This window comes from Protobothrops mucrosquamatus, unplaced genomic scaffold (genome assembly GCF_001527695.2).
Source record: "Protobothrops mucrosquamatus isolate PMUCROS unplaced genomic scaffold, P.Mucros_1.0 scaffold_185, whole genome shotgun sequence".
NCBI lineage: Eukaryota > Metazoa > Chordata > Lepidosauria > Squamata > Viperidae > Protobothrops > Protobothrops mucrosquamatus.
The window spans coordinates 646115-663665 of NW_015386261.1; the positions used below are offsets into that span (position 1 = coordinate 646115).

The following is a 17551-nucleotide window of genomic DNA, read 5'->3' on the forward strand; positions in this document are numbered from 1 at the left end:
TCCAATTGCATAATGTACTCAATAAGTAGATGGTCTTATTGGTGATGCAGCATATATATTAGAGGCTAGTTTTAGTTTTACTCCACAGAAGTATACAGTAGTCTAAAAAAGTGTACATTTTTTAAAAAATAGTGGCACTACATGAATCTTATCACTGTTTATTTTATTAGACAAAAATAATTTTATAATGCTCTTGGAAATATTTCTTATTCAGCATTCTCCCAGCGCAAATATTTTCATGTCAAGGTGTTATGCTTAGTTGATTTCTCACACTGAAACACTCATGGGAAACTAATAAAATCAGTTAAAGTATCTATAAATTCCTGTAAAAGGTCATTACAGAACTTCCATGAATTTAATCTTCCTGGTACATTTTTGAGATTTATATATTTCACTTAAAGAGAAAACAAAAACTAATAAACAAAAAATGTAGAAAACTGCCTTAGTAATTTCTTGGTATAAGATAAATTTTGGACATTCAGTCTCAATGACAAAGGAAGTCTGGGTAGAAGCCAAATGAACCAGGTGCAAATGGATCATGCCTGTGTTTAATGTAGTCTAATATCAGACACATGTTAGTGAGAGAAAATACTTAGTGTGAAGTACAGAGACTAACAGGGACAACCACTCATTGCAAAATTACTTTTGCTCATCATGCTGTGAGCTTTGTATTACATTTTTCAGTCAAGTGGCAGGAATCACAGGGAGAAGTGGCTGGAAAACCCTTTCGTGTAACCCTAGATAAGTATCCATAATATTAGGCTTTGATATGATAATGGAAAATGATGCCCCTCTTTGAAATATTTCTGATTGGTAATGAAAGTCTTAATCAGATTGTTGGTGATAAGAACCAGGAGAGGCTTCGTTCTTTCTCTCTCTCTCTCTGTGTGTTGGGAAGGAATTATGCCTGTGCTAAATCCCTTTTAGTGAATTTAGAAAAACTAACAATATGGGCAGGCCTGTGGAAAAATATCTTACATAAATTCATGGTTGTTTTATGAAATAGGTGGTTTAATAAAAACTGGCCCTCCTGAGGCATTTTCATTAAAGGCTGTCTCTAGACAACATCACAATGTTTGCATTATCCTCCTATATTCTCTAGAGAATACATGCATTGCCTTTTCAGCAGGAGTCGATATTGTGTGTGAAGGCATGAAAGGAGATGATTAGATTTTGCCTTTTGGTGCACAAAGTAACCACATGGAACAAATACAATGGTTAGGGATAAAAAAAATCCAATAATTTTGCTACATGCTATCTAAATGCTAAATATTTTCTATGACAGGGAAAAAAAATCAGACGAGGAGGGATGTATTTTAATGAAGATTTTAATCTCATACATGCATCATTTCTAACATTACAGGGTTTGATCTCAACTACAGGGATAGCTAATAGCTGAAAATGAATGCCCGTTGATATTTATGATATTTTAGGAACAATAAGAACAAACTGATAACAATAGCGATGTTTATAGTATGATTGTTGAATGGTATGGATTTTAGAAACAAATTAAAATAGTTTTAATTTGGCATAAGCATTAGAAAATAAGTATAAAGACTTGGGAAAGCCATTCATTTAAAAATAGTGTTTACCATCTGTGTAGACGTCTCTGCGCAGATGTCCTTGCTGATGCTTCTGCTTTTTGGCAGGTCGAACTCTCTGAATTACAGCAGCACTCATGTTGCTGTCAGTGGAGACAGGGCTAGTAGGTCTAGGGCAGTGTGAGGCATGATAATGTCTATGGCCTAGAAAAGAAACAGCATTTTGATTGATTTTTCCCTCCCAAAATCAGACAATTGCCTTCTGTAACTGAAAACACAATAATTAATGTATATATAAAACAAAACCATATAACTTTGTATTGTGATTGTAAGCTGCCCAGAGTTCTGCCTTTGGGGTGATGGTCATACAAACAAATCAAACAAACAAATAAACAAATATTGCTAATTATTGGATAAAATAGTATATTGTTAAATAATATTATCAATATAAAGACTGATTCACTACTGCAGAACATTAACTGGGATTTTTTCCAAGCAAGATGCATCTAGATTTGTTTTTTGGGTAGCATGGTTTGTTTTCCAGGTTTCCCAGAGCAGCGTTATTATCAGTAGTAATATAAGAGATTGCCCCTGAAGAAACTCAGCAACACTACTTGATTCAAAATCCAATGGTCCATGATAGTTATCATGTCATCTACTCTTGCGGGAACTGAATTTGTTGCCAGTTTGTTTCTGAATGCAATTCAAACTGTTTATTATTATTTTTAAAACCCTATCTGAGGACCTTTCCCAAAGATTATGTTTGCCAAATGAGAGAATACCTATTAAAGGTTTCTTCTTAGACGTGCAAAAAAGGGACAGGATAATGGATGCATTCTTTAGGAAGGGCTTACCTCCTGAAGCAAAGATATCATCTACTCACATGACCTTCTAGAATATGGAAAATATTTGGCAACTCTGGAAGGCTTAGCTTAACACTGATTTTGTATCATTATGATTCTTCTTATTGTTACACACAGAATTAGTGTATTATACAATTTTTGTTTGTATTAGAATTGAGGTGGCAGATAAATCACATAGAAAGTGATTATAATAATATAAAGTAATTATAATAATATATTCAGGGGTTGTATTCCATTTAGCACCGTTAATATATAATTTTTGAATACTGTGGGAATTATTATTTAAAATGTATCAAAACATGAGGTAAAAATAATTGTTTCCTTTGTTAAACATTTTTAAAGACTGGCCAATAAGTAATTGACCATCATTAATATGACTTTAATTGTAATCTTAAAAAGTTAAATAAAATTCTATAATTTAGTTTATGATTTCACTGCTACTATCTACTTCAAATATATGGCTTCGAACAAAATTTCTGTTGTTCAAGAACATTTTTGGACCTCTGTCTAACAAAATTGCAAACAGCTTTCTAGAGATATATTAGCAACTTTCCATTGTTCTAAGATAAGGCAGACCAAGATATATATGACAGAAAGGATTTAGTTTTACATTCAAAGAAACTTATTCTAGATAAGCATCTATCTTTCACAGGATTCACATAGAACAGAAACAACTGTCACAAAAGAACTTCATAGTTTTCAGAGGCCAAGCCTGGGATTATATAGAAAGACAACAAGAAATCTCACCTGCCACAGAATCTTGCATCTGACGTTTTGCTACTTTAAGACCGGCATATTCCGCTGCTGCTGCAACAGCTTGTGCAAAATCTGCATCTGTAAAAAAGGATCCATCTGATGAACTAACACTAGATCGTCCACTTGAAATGTTATCATCCTCTGAGGCTGAACCCCATCCGTTGATCATGGAACCTGTCACAGAACTCTCCAGATCTCCCACACTTGAAGCAGGTGTCTGTTCAAGGCCACGCAAAAGAAGCCTTTTGTTTTGCATCTTCGCAATTTCTACATCTGCTTCATCTTCTTCTTCTTCTGGTGCATCAGTATCCATGTCAGATACAAGAGGTCCCGAAATGTAACCGTAAGTATGCGGTGGTGAAATAGGCCTGGGAGGTGGAGGTGGGCTCACAGGTTGATGCCTGTGAGCGAATAGTTAAAAAATAATAATTTTAATATTAATAGCATTTTTAATATTTGTATCCATTACAAGATACAGTTTTATATTAGTTTGTAATTTAAAGTTATTGATTACTAAAATAAAATGAAGAATTTTCCTTCAGATAGTTCTTAAGCAGAATATAAATGACAAGTACTTGCAAAATCTGAATTTGGTTTATCAAATAAGTACTTTACAATTATGATATTGTAGTCATTCAGTAGACAGAAAAATAATACATGAAGCTTGATAATTTATAGCATATATTTTTAAAAAAATCAATTATACCTGAATATGTTTATCTTTACAGAGTTTAAATAAAACAGTTTATAAGACCAAATTGTTTGTGCTGCACATCCATTTGAATGGTCAAAAACTCAGAAAAATAATGCTTTTAATGCTGACACGAGAAAAATGCCAGCATTTTCTGCATCTTTCCTTTTTATTAGTAATGAGAGGGGAAAGATTACATATTCGCTAAATTTTGAAATGGTCTTGAAGATAATTTGGAAACTGATTCAAAAAAACCCGTTGGGAGTGATTTGCAATTAGGGAATAAAAATTACATCATGATTCTGATTATTAACATTTAGAATAAATTTTTATTTAAAAATCTATCTAGATAAACATATTTTCTTCTGAAACTCTTCAGAGAAAGAAGACAAAATTATTTCAGCTCTTGTATGCAGTTGTAGACTATAAATATGCTTTTTGTTTGAGTTGTCAAGTGCTTTATTTCTACAGTTTCATGTCATTGCAGTTTCTTTTTTATTTTTTACTTAGTATTTTTCAGAAACATACTCAGTTCACTTTACAATCCACATTAAAATAAATATGAAATAAGATATATGTATATATGTGTACACACAAATGTATGAGAGAATAGAGCTTTGGAGATGGGGAAACATAGACATGACATTTTAACCAACAGTCATTCCTAAACTGCTACTTCATCTATTATTTTTCTTCAGTGAGTTTTTGTTCATTTCTCATTCCCATTTTCCATCTCCAGGTTTTTTTTCCTCTAAAAGGGGGGGGGGGATATGAGCACAAAGATACAGTGACATGTCATCCACAGGTCTACTTAGCTCATACAGTATTGACCAATATGAACTGAGTCATCATAGTTAAAAAAGTTATTACACCTGAAAATTATGACATGGCTTTTGAACAACAAACCTGAAAGTCAAGGTTTATATTTTATGTTATAATTCATTGATCATTTGACCGGATATGCTTTGGAAAGATCTAAACCTGTAATATTGTTTTTAAACTCCCAAATATGAAAGTGAGAATGATGTTGCAGATCAAGAGCAAGTATCAAAGAAAATCCAAAACCTGTCAGGAAACAAATAATCAAAGAAAAGAAAAGAAAAGACCAATAATTCATTCTCAACATTTGCTATCACTTACATTAACTTTGAAATACAAAAACTACATTTAGGATTAGCTCACATAATAAACATAGGTTGACTGACCATCCTTGAATTTGTACTATACTTTTATTAAAGCAATCTAATCTTGAGACTATTATGACATATTGACAATGAATTCCATAATTAAGTACTTTATGTAAAGTTATACTGGATGTAATAACAGTTTAACCAATAGTCTTCAGTTCTTATATGGCAGAAAGAACAATGATAAAGTTACTTTCAATTAATTCATCATCTACTTCTATAATCTAATCATTCTAGCTGTTCTATATTTTTTAAATGCTGTGAGTTTTAAAATATAGTTTGATGAGAATAGCTTTTATGCCAGTAAATAAGCATGCTTTTGTAATAATGCTGTAGACATATTAACTTGACATTTTATACATTGATGGCCAAATTATGCATCTGTGCTTACTATGTGACCTTGAAAAGATGAAATATCATAGTCTTCATGAATAATTCCTTTCAAGAGTACCTTAACAACACATAGATAATATTGTCTAATAAAATACATTAGCATAAAATATAAAAACGTTTATTTTTTAATTAACATACCGTCTGTCTGGTGGGTGTTGCAAATGGGCTATTTCTTCCTGACAATCTTGCAGCATAGGCTGCAGTTCTTCTTGAGGAGAAGGAGTTAGTGTAGCAGTAGACTGGTGGCTATAGGACACTGCAGCTGGAGATGAAGCTGCTCCTCGAATTGGTGGTGTAGGACCTCGTTCGTCATCTTCTTCTTCTAGTTCATCCTGCCGTATATACATTCTTGCTGGTGGTAGCGGGCAAGGAATTTCATGATCATAGCTATGAAACAATGTAACAATATAAAAATACAATGGATCAGATATATTTCTCTTTGATTATTACTTCTTAATCTCTTCTTTTGGAATCCTAAAATGATTAATTTTATATTTTATTTAATGAATAAAATGAACTAAAATTACTTATGAATCCATTTTTATTGTACCTTTCATTCATAGAGAGGTTGTAATCTTCACTATTATTATGGGGAGGTGGATGTACAGGAGGTGGTGGAAGTACTTCTGTCCAAGCCTGTTTAGATGTCTTTGGCGTTTTAGCACCCTTTTTGTGCCCTTGGCTTCCTGTGAAGAAATGTATCACAAATGTATCACAGTACTTATAAATCTTTCCGGAACTGATATTTTTGTCCACCTCTCGAGTCCTTCTGAAGGACCTGGGATAGGCAGATATGGATGTTTGACGATCAAAGTATCATTGCAAGATGTAAGCTATTCTGAGCAAAACTATCTTGTAATTGAATGATGTTGATTTTGGTCAATGACAATGGTATTGCTTATTATTATAAACATTATATTATTATAAAAAGATTAATTATTTTTTCTTTTTTAAAAAAGTTACCAGTGTAATCTAAAGGCCTAAGATTCTTTGATGGTCTCCCATCCAAGTATTACTTGGTCCAATCCCACTTTTGGGGGATTAAGTTCATTCCACCTATGACTAAGTGCTGCCACAAGCCATGCTACCTAAATTATATGCTACTTAATACTTAAACACAGTATTTGTTAGGCATTTATTGGCTAAGTCAATATTTTAGACAAAGTTTACTATAAGTCTATAAAGTTTAATTGCTGATAAATTCAATTATCTTAACTTATAAAAACATAAGACACATGCTTTAAAGCAGTTTTTTAACCATAGCCTTTTACACAACATTATAAACATATTATAGACTTTATGCTTTAAAATGCATTTTAATGAAATACATAAATTACATATTTAAACACATAATAACAGATTTTATTAGCTTGAATAAATGGTTAAGAAACATAAGTAGACTTTCTAAGCAATATAATTAAAGCAAATTTCCTAGAGGTATTATCTGCATTATATATTATATAAACCAAATATGGTTAGATACATTACCTGAAGCATCTTTCTGTTGTTTAATTACTAAAATTTAACATACAGTCTGACAACAGATATGACCTACTAAAGTTTCAATGTTGCATTAAGACATTAATTGTAAATAATTTATTCATGAAATACTTTGGGCACAAAATTATTAAATGTATTCTCAAACACAGATATATGAAAAGTTATTAAACTAAAAATATTATATAAAAACCCTAACACAGCTACTAGGTAGCTCACAATGAATATAGCAAAAGAAAGTACTCACATAAATATTTCAGTTACAGTTATGGCTTACACAATAATATAACATTCTGTAACAATTTCTTTAATAATTCAAGGTTTTTTTTTAAAAAAAGACCAATTATTTGGGCATTGTTAAATTTGGAGTTGGAATTTGAGATGAGATATAATGAAAACTGACACTTAACAGATGCATTGTTACCTTATACATTCCTAGAGTTGCTTGAATTATGAAGATTTTATGACTGTTGGAAATGTGAACAAGAGGAAACATTTTAACGTGCTGGGTAGAGGTGTAAAAATCCAGAAGATTTTGGATTCAAATAGACACACTAATTCAGAATATTTTAAAGATTAATATACAGGTTAAACTACAGGCTTTTCTTTTGGCACTGTAATGATATGTAGGAGGCAAGAAGAAAAAATGCTGCCCAGGGCTATGCCCAGATAAGAGAAGGCATAGCCACTATTTGGATATGCTCAGAAGGGACAGTCCATGGTTTATCAAACTGTAAAGGAGACAGTGGATATTTGTACTTATACGTTCAGACTTGTAGCATTCTGTTGATGTATATTAGATTTGGTCGTATTTCCTTTCTGGTCTACCTGGTAAAGGTTGACTTCGATCTTACAAGTCTGAAAGTACAAATCCTCCACTGTTTCCTTTACATCTGAACCAGGAATTGATTGATAAACAAAGTACCAATTAAGGAAAATAATTGTAGCTCAGGATTGGTGCTCTCTGAGCTTGTTTTCTTGCAGAAGAAAACATTGTTGGTGGGGGGTTGTTTGGCAGTTCCTTGACTGGGATATTGTCAAACAAGCTAACAGTAAACAGCCCAAAAAAAGAACCTCTGAGATCACACCCAGCACCAACAGGGCAAGCCATTAGAATATAAATTGAAAGCAAACACCACTTCTTATTAGCACTGGAGATATTACCTAATTTGGATAATGAAACATCTGCCGTAAAATAACCAAGGGCTCATAGTTTTAAAGAACTCATAGAACTTTGTGTACATATTACATGCATCAAGATTATTATATGCAGACAGATGGAAAGATTGAACATTATCCACAATGGAGGAATTGATGGTGAAGATGATGGAAGTTCTGAGATGGTGATATGGACATCTCAGATCAAAGAAAAGATTTATTTATTGCTGACTGGAAACTTCTTATAAATGTTTTGTATGAAACAAAAAAAAGATGAACTTACAATATATGATTTGATGATTAAAAGAAAAAATATAGAAAAAATTAAAGTCATGCTGAGTCATAGAGTAAAAAGTAAATTTATACTTATAATTTCTGTAAGAAAAGCAGAAGCTACGGTACTTCTTTATATTTTCTTTCTTTTGTTCTGCACTTTTGGCTTTGTTGTTTTTATTTTCTTCTTTCTTGTCTTTATTTTAAATATTTTTATATGAAAAAATGTTACTGTTTAAATCATTTTATAAAGATTTGATACGTTTTCCTTGTCTCTTCAACTCAAAGGACTTAAAAAGAGAGTAATAAGAGAGTGATTGATTTTAGGCTTATCTAAAAGAAATTTAATAAAAAAGGAAATGGGAAGAGGGAATAGCAATCAATTATCTTAATCCATAAAGTCCTTTGCAATGTTTTCATTGCAAAAATAAATAAATAAATAAGTACATGAGGCATAGTGCATTGAATTATTAAATTATTAAAAAGTCCCAATGCAACTTCATCTAAAAGAAACTGGATTCTGAGCAACATGCAGTGGTGGGATTCAAATATATGAATAACCAGTTCTCTGTGTGGATGCCACTTCCGGAAGCCCATTCTGGGCCTGGGCAACAAAAAATTAGCTACCGGTTCTGCCGAAGTGGTGTGAACCGGCTGAATCCTACCACTGACAACACACTTGTTTGGAAAAGAAATATGCACACATTATGTATGCTTTTAATAATATTCACACTCTGTCCTGTCTAAATTGCTTGATGTGAAGCGGACAGTTAGTATACCAAAGTGTCTAATCCAATTAATAAAACAAACATGCATAAGACTTTTCTTCTTGGATGCATTGTAGTACTGTTGCAGAAGACAAGATTAAGAATGGTTTACTCTATTGTGCTTGCTTCTGAATACTTGTGCATGTCATATCTAGGTAAGTCTATAGCTTTCCCAGAAATATGTAGGCTTCTACACTCCCCCACCTATAACTAGCAATTTCCTCATGCAAAAAAATATTTTTATTTATTTTAGAAGTGTTTCACCTGGAATGAAAGTTATTATTAATAAGGTGGCACCATTTCACATAATTTTTTAAAAATCACTTGACAACAAGTATAGATAATAAATGAATTTACGAATAAGTCCAATACTACGTAAGTTAGAATACAACTTTTGTGGATGAGCTTCAGTGTTGGCCATTTTTGCAGTGGAGCTACACATTAGCTACAGCAATCTATAAAATATTGCTTCTGTCCATATACTGTATGTTTGCGCTTCCAACAATTGAGGAATTTTGTCCTGTATTTATAGTTTATTGAATAGTGTCATGGCTTATTTAATTTGATTGTATTTCCTATTTAGATTATATCTTTTTCCAATTCATTGTCCAATAAATATTCTATTGTTATTTTTATGTTTGATGTATTTAAATATACTAACCTTTTCCTCATGTTTTACTACGGCAAACCACCACATACTAAATTTAATAATATACAGAGAGAGTTTTGCTAATAAGCAGCTACTATGTCTATTATAGACCTGCACATACAGATTTAATCAACACATTTACATTACTTTTAAATCAGCTTGTATCTGAAATAACATCCTACTAAAGGTTACATGATGCAGACTCCTGTTTCAAACAAAGTTTTTGATCTGGAACACCTGTCCCCCATGTGATTGTCTTCTAGAAGTCACTGAATTTCACAGTCAAATGAGACAATGCTGACATTTGTGGGAAGGGCTATCAAGATTAGCAAAGGACTCAGTGGTTAAGGATACTGAGCTTGTCAGCTGGAAAGCTGACAGCCCAGGTTCGAGACCCAAGCTTCGTGCTATGGAGTAAGCTACTGTTACTTGTGTCAGCTCCTGCCAACCTAGCAGTTCAAAAGCATGCAAATGCAAGTAGATAAATAGGTAGCAGCATTCTGTGAGCCTCAGCATATAGTCATGCTGACCACATGACCACGGAAGTGCCTTAGGGCAATGCTGGCTCTCTTGGCTAAGAAACAGAGATGAGCACTTCCCCCTAGAGTCAGACATGACTGGACAGGGGAAACCTTTACCTTACCTTTAATCTAACAGATAGAAGATTACAGTAGCTTTTCCTTTATAGCCATCCTATTAGTATTTCTTATTCCTGTCTTTATATGCTAAGGTTTTATTAGACTTCAGTGATGAGCATTAGACTTCAGTAAAGAGTGCAGCTGTGGTTGCCTCTGCAAAGTAGGTTTTATAGCATTTTTGCTTTTTATTTTTTCTTTAAATTACACATCAAAATAGAAAATATTTATTTATTGTATCTTATTTTTTCTTTCTTCTCTACTTTTTCCTGATATCTATTTTGCACTACCCACTTTTCTTTTTTTCTTTTTAATTTATATTAAAAATACTATAAATTATTAAAAATAAAAATAGCAAGTACTTATAGAACTATGTAATTAGCTGTCATCATATTCCAGTGAAGAAAGAGGATTTTGGTGGTGTATTGGTTACTGTAGTATGCTAGACACCAAGAAATAGTTATTTGGGGCCAGTCAGTGATTCCCAAGCCTAGAAATGAGGCGATAGCAAACCATTTCTGAAATCTTGCTACAAAATTTGGAAAGACAAGAGTCAACACTGACTCAAAGATGCTCTGTATATATATATCTATATTATCTAAGCTAGCTAGGTAACCTTGGGCACTCACTCTCTCTGAACTCAACTCACATTACAGGGTAGTGTTGTGGAGAAAATAGGAGGAGGAAGGTGTGTTGGATATGTTTGTTGCCTTGAGTTATTTGTAAAAATTAATAAAGGCAGGATACAAATAAATATATAAATATAATTAAAATAAAATACAGTATGTACATTACAGAGAAGTAGCTCTCCAAATATGTTAATCATATTATAATAAGGCATCATAGAGTATTTATTTTACAAAACGCACTGTATATTTATATACTTACCTGATGTACTGCTTCCTCTGTCAGAACTGTTGTAGGACCCTCCTGTATTCTGATCATAGGTCTGATTATATGGAATAGTTGTAACATTATCGTTTACACGGTAATCTGTAATTTAATAAAATAACACTATTTCTTTTAAATAGCTGTTCATGTATCTACTATCAAATTAAGGAAAATTATTATATAGTTGATCTCTATATTCTTTAAAAATTATTGCATAAAAATTAGATTGTTAGAATTTAAGCTAAAAACCATTTGAATATTTATTTAATTGTCTTATTTATCAGAATACATTGAGTTTTTGGATGCACTAATTACCAGGCTGACAAATTTTAAATTAATAGTTTTTATATCTAGAAAGTGATTTGTGATTGATGTTTCATAATTAGTAATCAGTTTGGAAAAGGTTTAAATCAGTATGAATGTAGTAGTATACAAACTGGCCTTTTTTGTTTAAGGAGTTTCAAAACTGCTTAAAATCTCTAAGGTTTAAAACACAAGGTAAGAAAATACTACAAACGATTTACCTTTGTTTAATTTGTTTTGTTCCATTATGTTGTACTGAATTGGTGCAACTTCTTGTTTCTGTTGGGTAGATGGCTTCCAATGCTTTTCATTTGAATCACCACTATTGCTGTTTACATTATTGCTTATGTTTGACTGGATAAGTTGAGTAGTGGCATATGGAGTAGGCTGTCCTGGTTGGTTGACAAATCTTCCATCTTTCAGATTTGGACTATTGAATGTTTTCATCTCATTGATTTTGTTGCTCAGGTCCACATCACCATAAACTGTTGATTCAGGCAACATCAAGTTTGTTTGCTTATTCTCCAGCTGATTGTTGTAATTTGCTATACAGTCAGCTATCCATATTAGGAAGTATAAAAATCCAAAAATATATTCAGTTACAGTATGCATTTTAACATGTATACATGATTTTGAAATGTACAGAAAAATGAATTTCTAACAATATAGTTAACACTGAATAAAAGGAAATTAAAGTCTAAGCTGTCATAAAGAGATGCTTCTTTCCATGGCTCCAAAACTGTATGTACCTCTTAATGAAAGTTCCTCCAGGTCCTTGGTTATTTTATTTCAACTACTCTTTTCAGAAACAAATCTTTCTTTATTTCTTGATTTATCTCAACATACAATTTTTATAGTTGTCCATCTTATCATAGTGATATTAAGTGGCATACAAAAAATTAAAACCAAAGGAACAAACCTGGTTTATAAACAATATACAAAAAAAGTCAATATACTTTATGGCCTATGATTAAAAAAAGTTTAATTTTAATAATTGAAACAAGAACTAAAAACCAACTAACAGGGCCTGCTCAAGCTCCTAGCCCAAATGCCTGTGGGCACACCCGGGTCTTTAATCCCTTGAGATGGACCAACAGATTAGATTGGTTGCATCTCCAGGAGAATGCAGTTCCACAGAACAGACACAGTGACAGAGAAGACACATGATAGTAACATCTTCCTTTCCCAAGATTCTTGATAGCAGCATTGACTCTTTGGTATAAAATTGGGACCTTGACTTTGTTTCTGAATGAGAAATGTCTATATCGTAAGAAAGAGCTATAGCACATCATTGTGTTTTGAAGATTTGTAAATGCCTTAATTCTATATTTGGGGAAGAATAAAATATTTTGTTATGTATTTTAAATCTATGTACTACATTTGGCTGCATATAAATGGCAATAGGAATATTGATATAAGGATGTGACTGAACAATATAGATGCAGGAAAGTTGGAACTGTTATAATAATGATGATAATGATAAATAATAATACCTGGTCGAGAATAAGTAGTAAGGTTGCTGTCACTGTTCCCATTGCCTGATGTACAACAGTTAATAGAACAATCATTATGATTATTCCCAGTATTAGGCCAAGTATCTGCAAGCCAGGGTTGAGTAGTAGGTTCATTGATGTTTAATAGACCTGGCCTTAAAAAGACAATTAATGTATCAGTTGTTACATTTAAAAGAAAAAGAAATAACTAAATTTAAAAGATCACATTGATTATGCTTAAGAGCCCCCCCCCCCATTCTCTTATTTATTCAAGAAATCAGAATGCAGTGAAGTGGTTCAGGGGCTTGCTATGAGAAGTATCTTGTTTCTTGGTATCTATTTTGAAAATCATTTTTGTGTTTCTTCATTACATATTTCAAAAAATGCTCACTATACATTTATGATAAATGCTGTAAAAACGTGAAACTGTATGGATATTCAGCAAGTAGTAATTCTATAGTTGAGATGAACAAATATTATTTTCTAGTCTTTTTATAATGAATTTTTCAACATTTATATTAATTTTCTATTTTATTTGTTTTTCAAATATCATGTGTGGCACATGACAGGAATATGATTAATGTCTGTATCAAACACACTGCAAACTATACTCTGCAGAAAAGGCTATTTACCTAGATTATTATTTAAAAACTAAAATATACTGGAGAAACTATCTTACTCTTGGGAAACAAACCTGCGTATCATGAGTAAGACTGTATTCTTATAGTGGCTATTCATGAAGACAAGAAAACCCAAATCAAAAACTTGGTGTGATGCGTATGCATTTTTACATATTAGTAATAAGAAATCTTGGTGTGAGATGCATAACCAGCGGTCCCCAACATTTTTGGCACCAGAGACTCATTTCATGGAAGACAATTTTTTCATGGACTGGGTGGAGAGAAGGTGCACACAAACTAGATCCTGCAGATGTGCAGATTACTTCAGATAAAAGTTACTGTTTCTTCATTTCCCATATTATATCATTCTATTCTTTTTTTTAAAAAAAAATCTTTTTTGTTCATCTAACTAGCACAAGCTGGTAATCCCACCCACCCACATTTTAGGAATTAATATTGTTCAGGCATTTGCTGAAATATATGGAAAATTGAAGTGGGACATGCACCTTCACCTCCAACTCTCTCCAGGCTACTCATATGAAGAATATGAAGAATTGACAGCTTATAAGCTGCAGATAATTATATAACAGATATTATGACTTCACAAATTAGCAACTGCCAATTGTCAGGTTGTTCTGCTGCATTTATATGTCAAAAACTAGCAAGTGTTTCATGTTTGTCATTGATTATTGTGCAAAGTGAAAATAAAATAAAAAATGAAATAGTTACTACAAGTGATCATATTGCTTATAAAGTAAGTCAGAGAAACATCAATGTCATTTAAGATTATGAAATGGTGTCAAAATTATAAGTCATAAGAAATGTAGTCAATATAACAAGCAGTTTGGAAAGGTGCCCTGTACCACTTTAAAGAATTTACAGATTCCTGATTAGGGAGTATATATGCTTTCAAATGTAAGCAGAACCTCACACATTCCTAAACAAATATAAAAATGCCATCCTTAAAAAAAAAATCATGTAGATAAAATGTAGACCAATAATTTAATACAATATCATGAACTTTTTGCTTCTTTCACAATGTAATTAATCCATGAATTAGTGAAATGTTAATGGGATTTATTTATTAAAACACTTATTATCATTGATTAAACACCTTAGAACAAGTGGAATTTCATTCATTTTTCATTTATTCTGTGACCACCAATCATAATATATTTTTCCTGTTTTAGCTTTTAGAAACATAGAAGTCTGTCCTATAAAGAGTAGGGTTTAAAATGTAAAGCATTTTGATTAAACAATATTATTAAATGTGTAACAAATCTAAAAATTTCAGTCTCGTTTTTTGGTCACTTCACTTTCTCATAGTAGCAAAATTTACAGTTTGAAGTTAAAGTGCTCCCTCTGCTGTTTAATTTCTGTGATGCATGTTTGCCTGTGTGCAAAATTAAATTTGAAATGTCTAGGACTAGGTAATCCTGCTGCATTAATGCTGAAAATTAACATCAAACATTATTACCTGCCTCCACTGCTTACAGCTTCTCCTCCTCTTTGATATGTTACTGAAAGATAAAAAAAATATTGTTGTTAATTCTTTGAACAAGATAAACCACGAATCTTCACAGGTAACTTCAGGAAGGCATTTGCTTATTTAAGCAAATCCTAATATAAAATATTAATTTCTTCAGAGTTTCCTATGCAGATTTTCCTATAAGTAATCTGTACTAATATAGGTATGTACAGTATTGCATTGCTCACCTTAACTTTATTCCATCTCACCTTCTAAGTAAAAATGAAAGCTAATTCTAAAGCAGTATTGTTTGATGAACAATAGTACAAGAACATGTTTTTAAAATGTGCTAAATGTTTATCAGTGCATTTATAAATAAGAATTAAGCCATAAAAGAAGTCATACATTAAATGAATTTGTTGTGCAATATGGAAAGATTTGGAAACTAGGTCAGTGTTTAAAAAATCAGCCAACTTTTTTTTAGAACTCCAAAATGGCAGTCCGCAAGGCAGAGATTAATATTTATAAGTCATTAAAAACAGAATAAAATACAGCAGCATTTAATACATACATATGTTTCTTAGTGAAAGGGCTGATACAAATTCCAGCTACTTTTTAAATTCAGTAGAATTAAAGTAATATGGTAATAAATAAAAGTTTTAAATTTGATTACAACAGCATTAATTTCTAATTACTTATTGTGAAATCTCCTTGTTCCTTACCGAAAGCCATCATTTACTGAAGTATTTTCATTTTTCACAGAAATGTCAGAGTGAGTTTAAACACAAAGTTAATTTTAAGAATGAATTCATCAATGGTAGTAATATACTTAAACTAACAGTTTTTAAAAAAAATTCTGTGTAGAATCAAGACATTAAAAAGGCTTTTAATATTAATCTGTAACTTTAGATCAATTTTAAACATGTTTGAGTTTAATACAAGGCTAAAGCCAAATAAGGAGTAAAAAAATAAATAGAACCATCTCAAAAAATTTTAAGGATAGTAAACCTTTCATATTCTACAAGTGATTCAGAAAAATAGTTTTACATAGAATTGTATATTTTATTCCTGTGGTGTAATAAATCCTTACAAACAATACTGACATTCGTGTTGCGATTGGCTTTAACACCACATGGTTTATGGGATACTTTCTGAAAGTATTTATATTTCTGTTTAACAGGAGCTACCAGAATATAAAGTGGAGAAAATGCTTTGAATCAACATGGGAACATTGTTGTAGTATATCTAATGCTTCCTTATGCATTTTTCCTAATGTATATTTTCCTAGGTGGCAACCATGAAAGCCCAGGAAAAAATATAGCTTTTTAAAGAGGCACTGACAAGTACAGCAAACTGCATCTACATTGAATCCTGCTTCAGATCTCAACAGCTGCACACCCCTATTTTCTTTGGATATTTATGACTGTTACAGTGACATCTGCAGGAACTGGTCAAAGTGGCAGATGGAGCATTGCAATCTCTGCAAAAGACATATATCAATGTCCCCCCCCCAACACACTATTACTAACCTATTTGTCCAATACTCAAGAGTAGTAGTCATTTAGGGATATTTAAGGATCAGTTTGAAAGATGGATAATAAGCTAGGTTAAAGTTCAGACAGGATTACACATTAAATTAAATATCTTTTGTATGTTGTTTCTACATTAAGTCTTACTGGCATTTCCTAAAGTATAGAACATGTGAAATTCTACACTACTTGAATTTAGAGTCTATATTGTGTCTGAATAGAGACACAAATTGTGGAGTATGTATGGCAAGTTGTGAAGCCAAATCTATTTTAATAATAATATTGTTTGTCATTAAAATTTATTATAAAGGATGCTGTCTTCCTTTATGTAGTTTTTTACGTTCTCCAAGATCTGTTTTATGAAAAAATGGTTTTAGTGGGCAAATGTTTGGATTGAACAGAATTATGAAAACAGAGATAGTATAAATTGTCGTGGATAAACTTCCCAAGGCCATAAAAAGTTTTAACTCAAATACCAGGGCTGAATCTATAAAACAGATAAAAACAGTTACGGTGATAAAATCCTACCTCCTGTATAACATTACTAATTCTTTCTATTTTCAACAATGTGCCTGGTTATACAAGGAAGATGAAAGGGAGAAAGTGACATACATTATACAGACACATGCCAAACTATCAAGGGAAAAGTGCAAATATATACCTGTTGGTGTGAAGGTAAAAGACGGGACTGAAAAATCAAACACAATAAAAACTGGTTATTAAGCTGAAGAAAGAAAGGACAGACCACACAACATTAGTATAAATCAAGACAAAAACAGAACATAAAGGAAGAGTAAATATATCCAGACAGACGGATGCGAATAAAACAGTCCTGTG

The 17551-nt window shown here is 32.0% G+C and overlaps 1 protein-coding gene across 1 annotated transcript in view; it reads right to left on the minus strand.

Annotated features, from left to right (window-relative positions):
- Positions 1–17551, minus strand: part of ROBO1 (roundabout guidance receptor 1) — a 196521-nt gene that overhangs the window by 14185 nt on the left and 164785 nt on the right. The window contains exons 18-26 of the mRNA XM_015824119.1: positions 17376–17402; positions 15195–15237; positions 13098–13252; positions 11826–12161; positions 11299–11403; positions 5982–6117; positions 5570–5818; positions 3152–3561; positions 1593–1745 (exon numbers count right to left, since the gene is read on the minus strand). Of these exons, the coding sequence (XP_015679605.1) occupies positions 1593–1745; positions 3152–3561; positions 5570–5818; positions 5982–6117; positions 11299–11403; positions 11826–12161; positions 13098–13252; positions 15195–15237; positions 17376–17402 (1614 nt within the window). The remainder of the gene's footprint in view (positions 1–1592; positions 1746–3151; positions 3562–5569; positions 5819–5981; positions 6118–11298; positions 11404–11825; positions 12162–13097; positions 13253–15194; positions 15238–17375; positions 17403–17551) is intronic.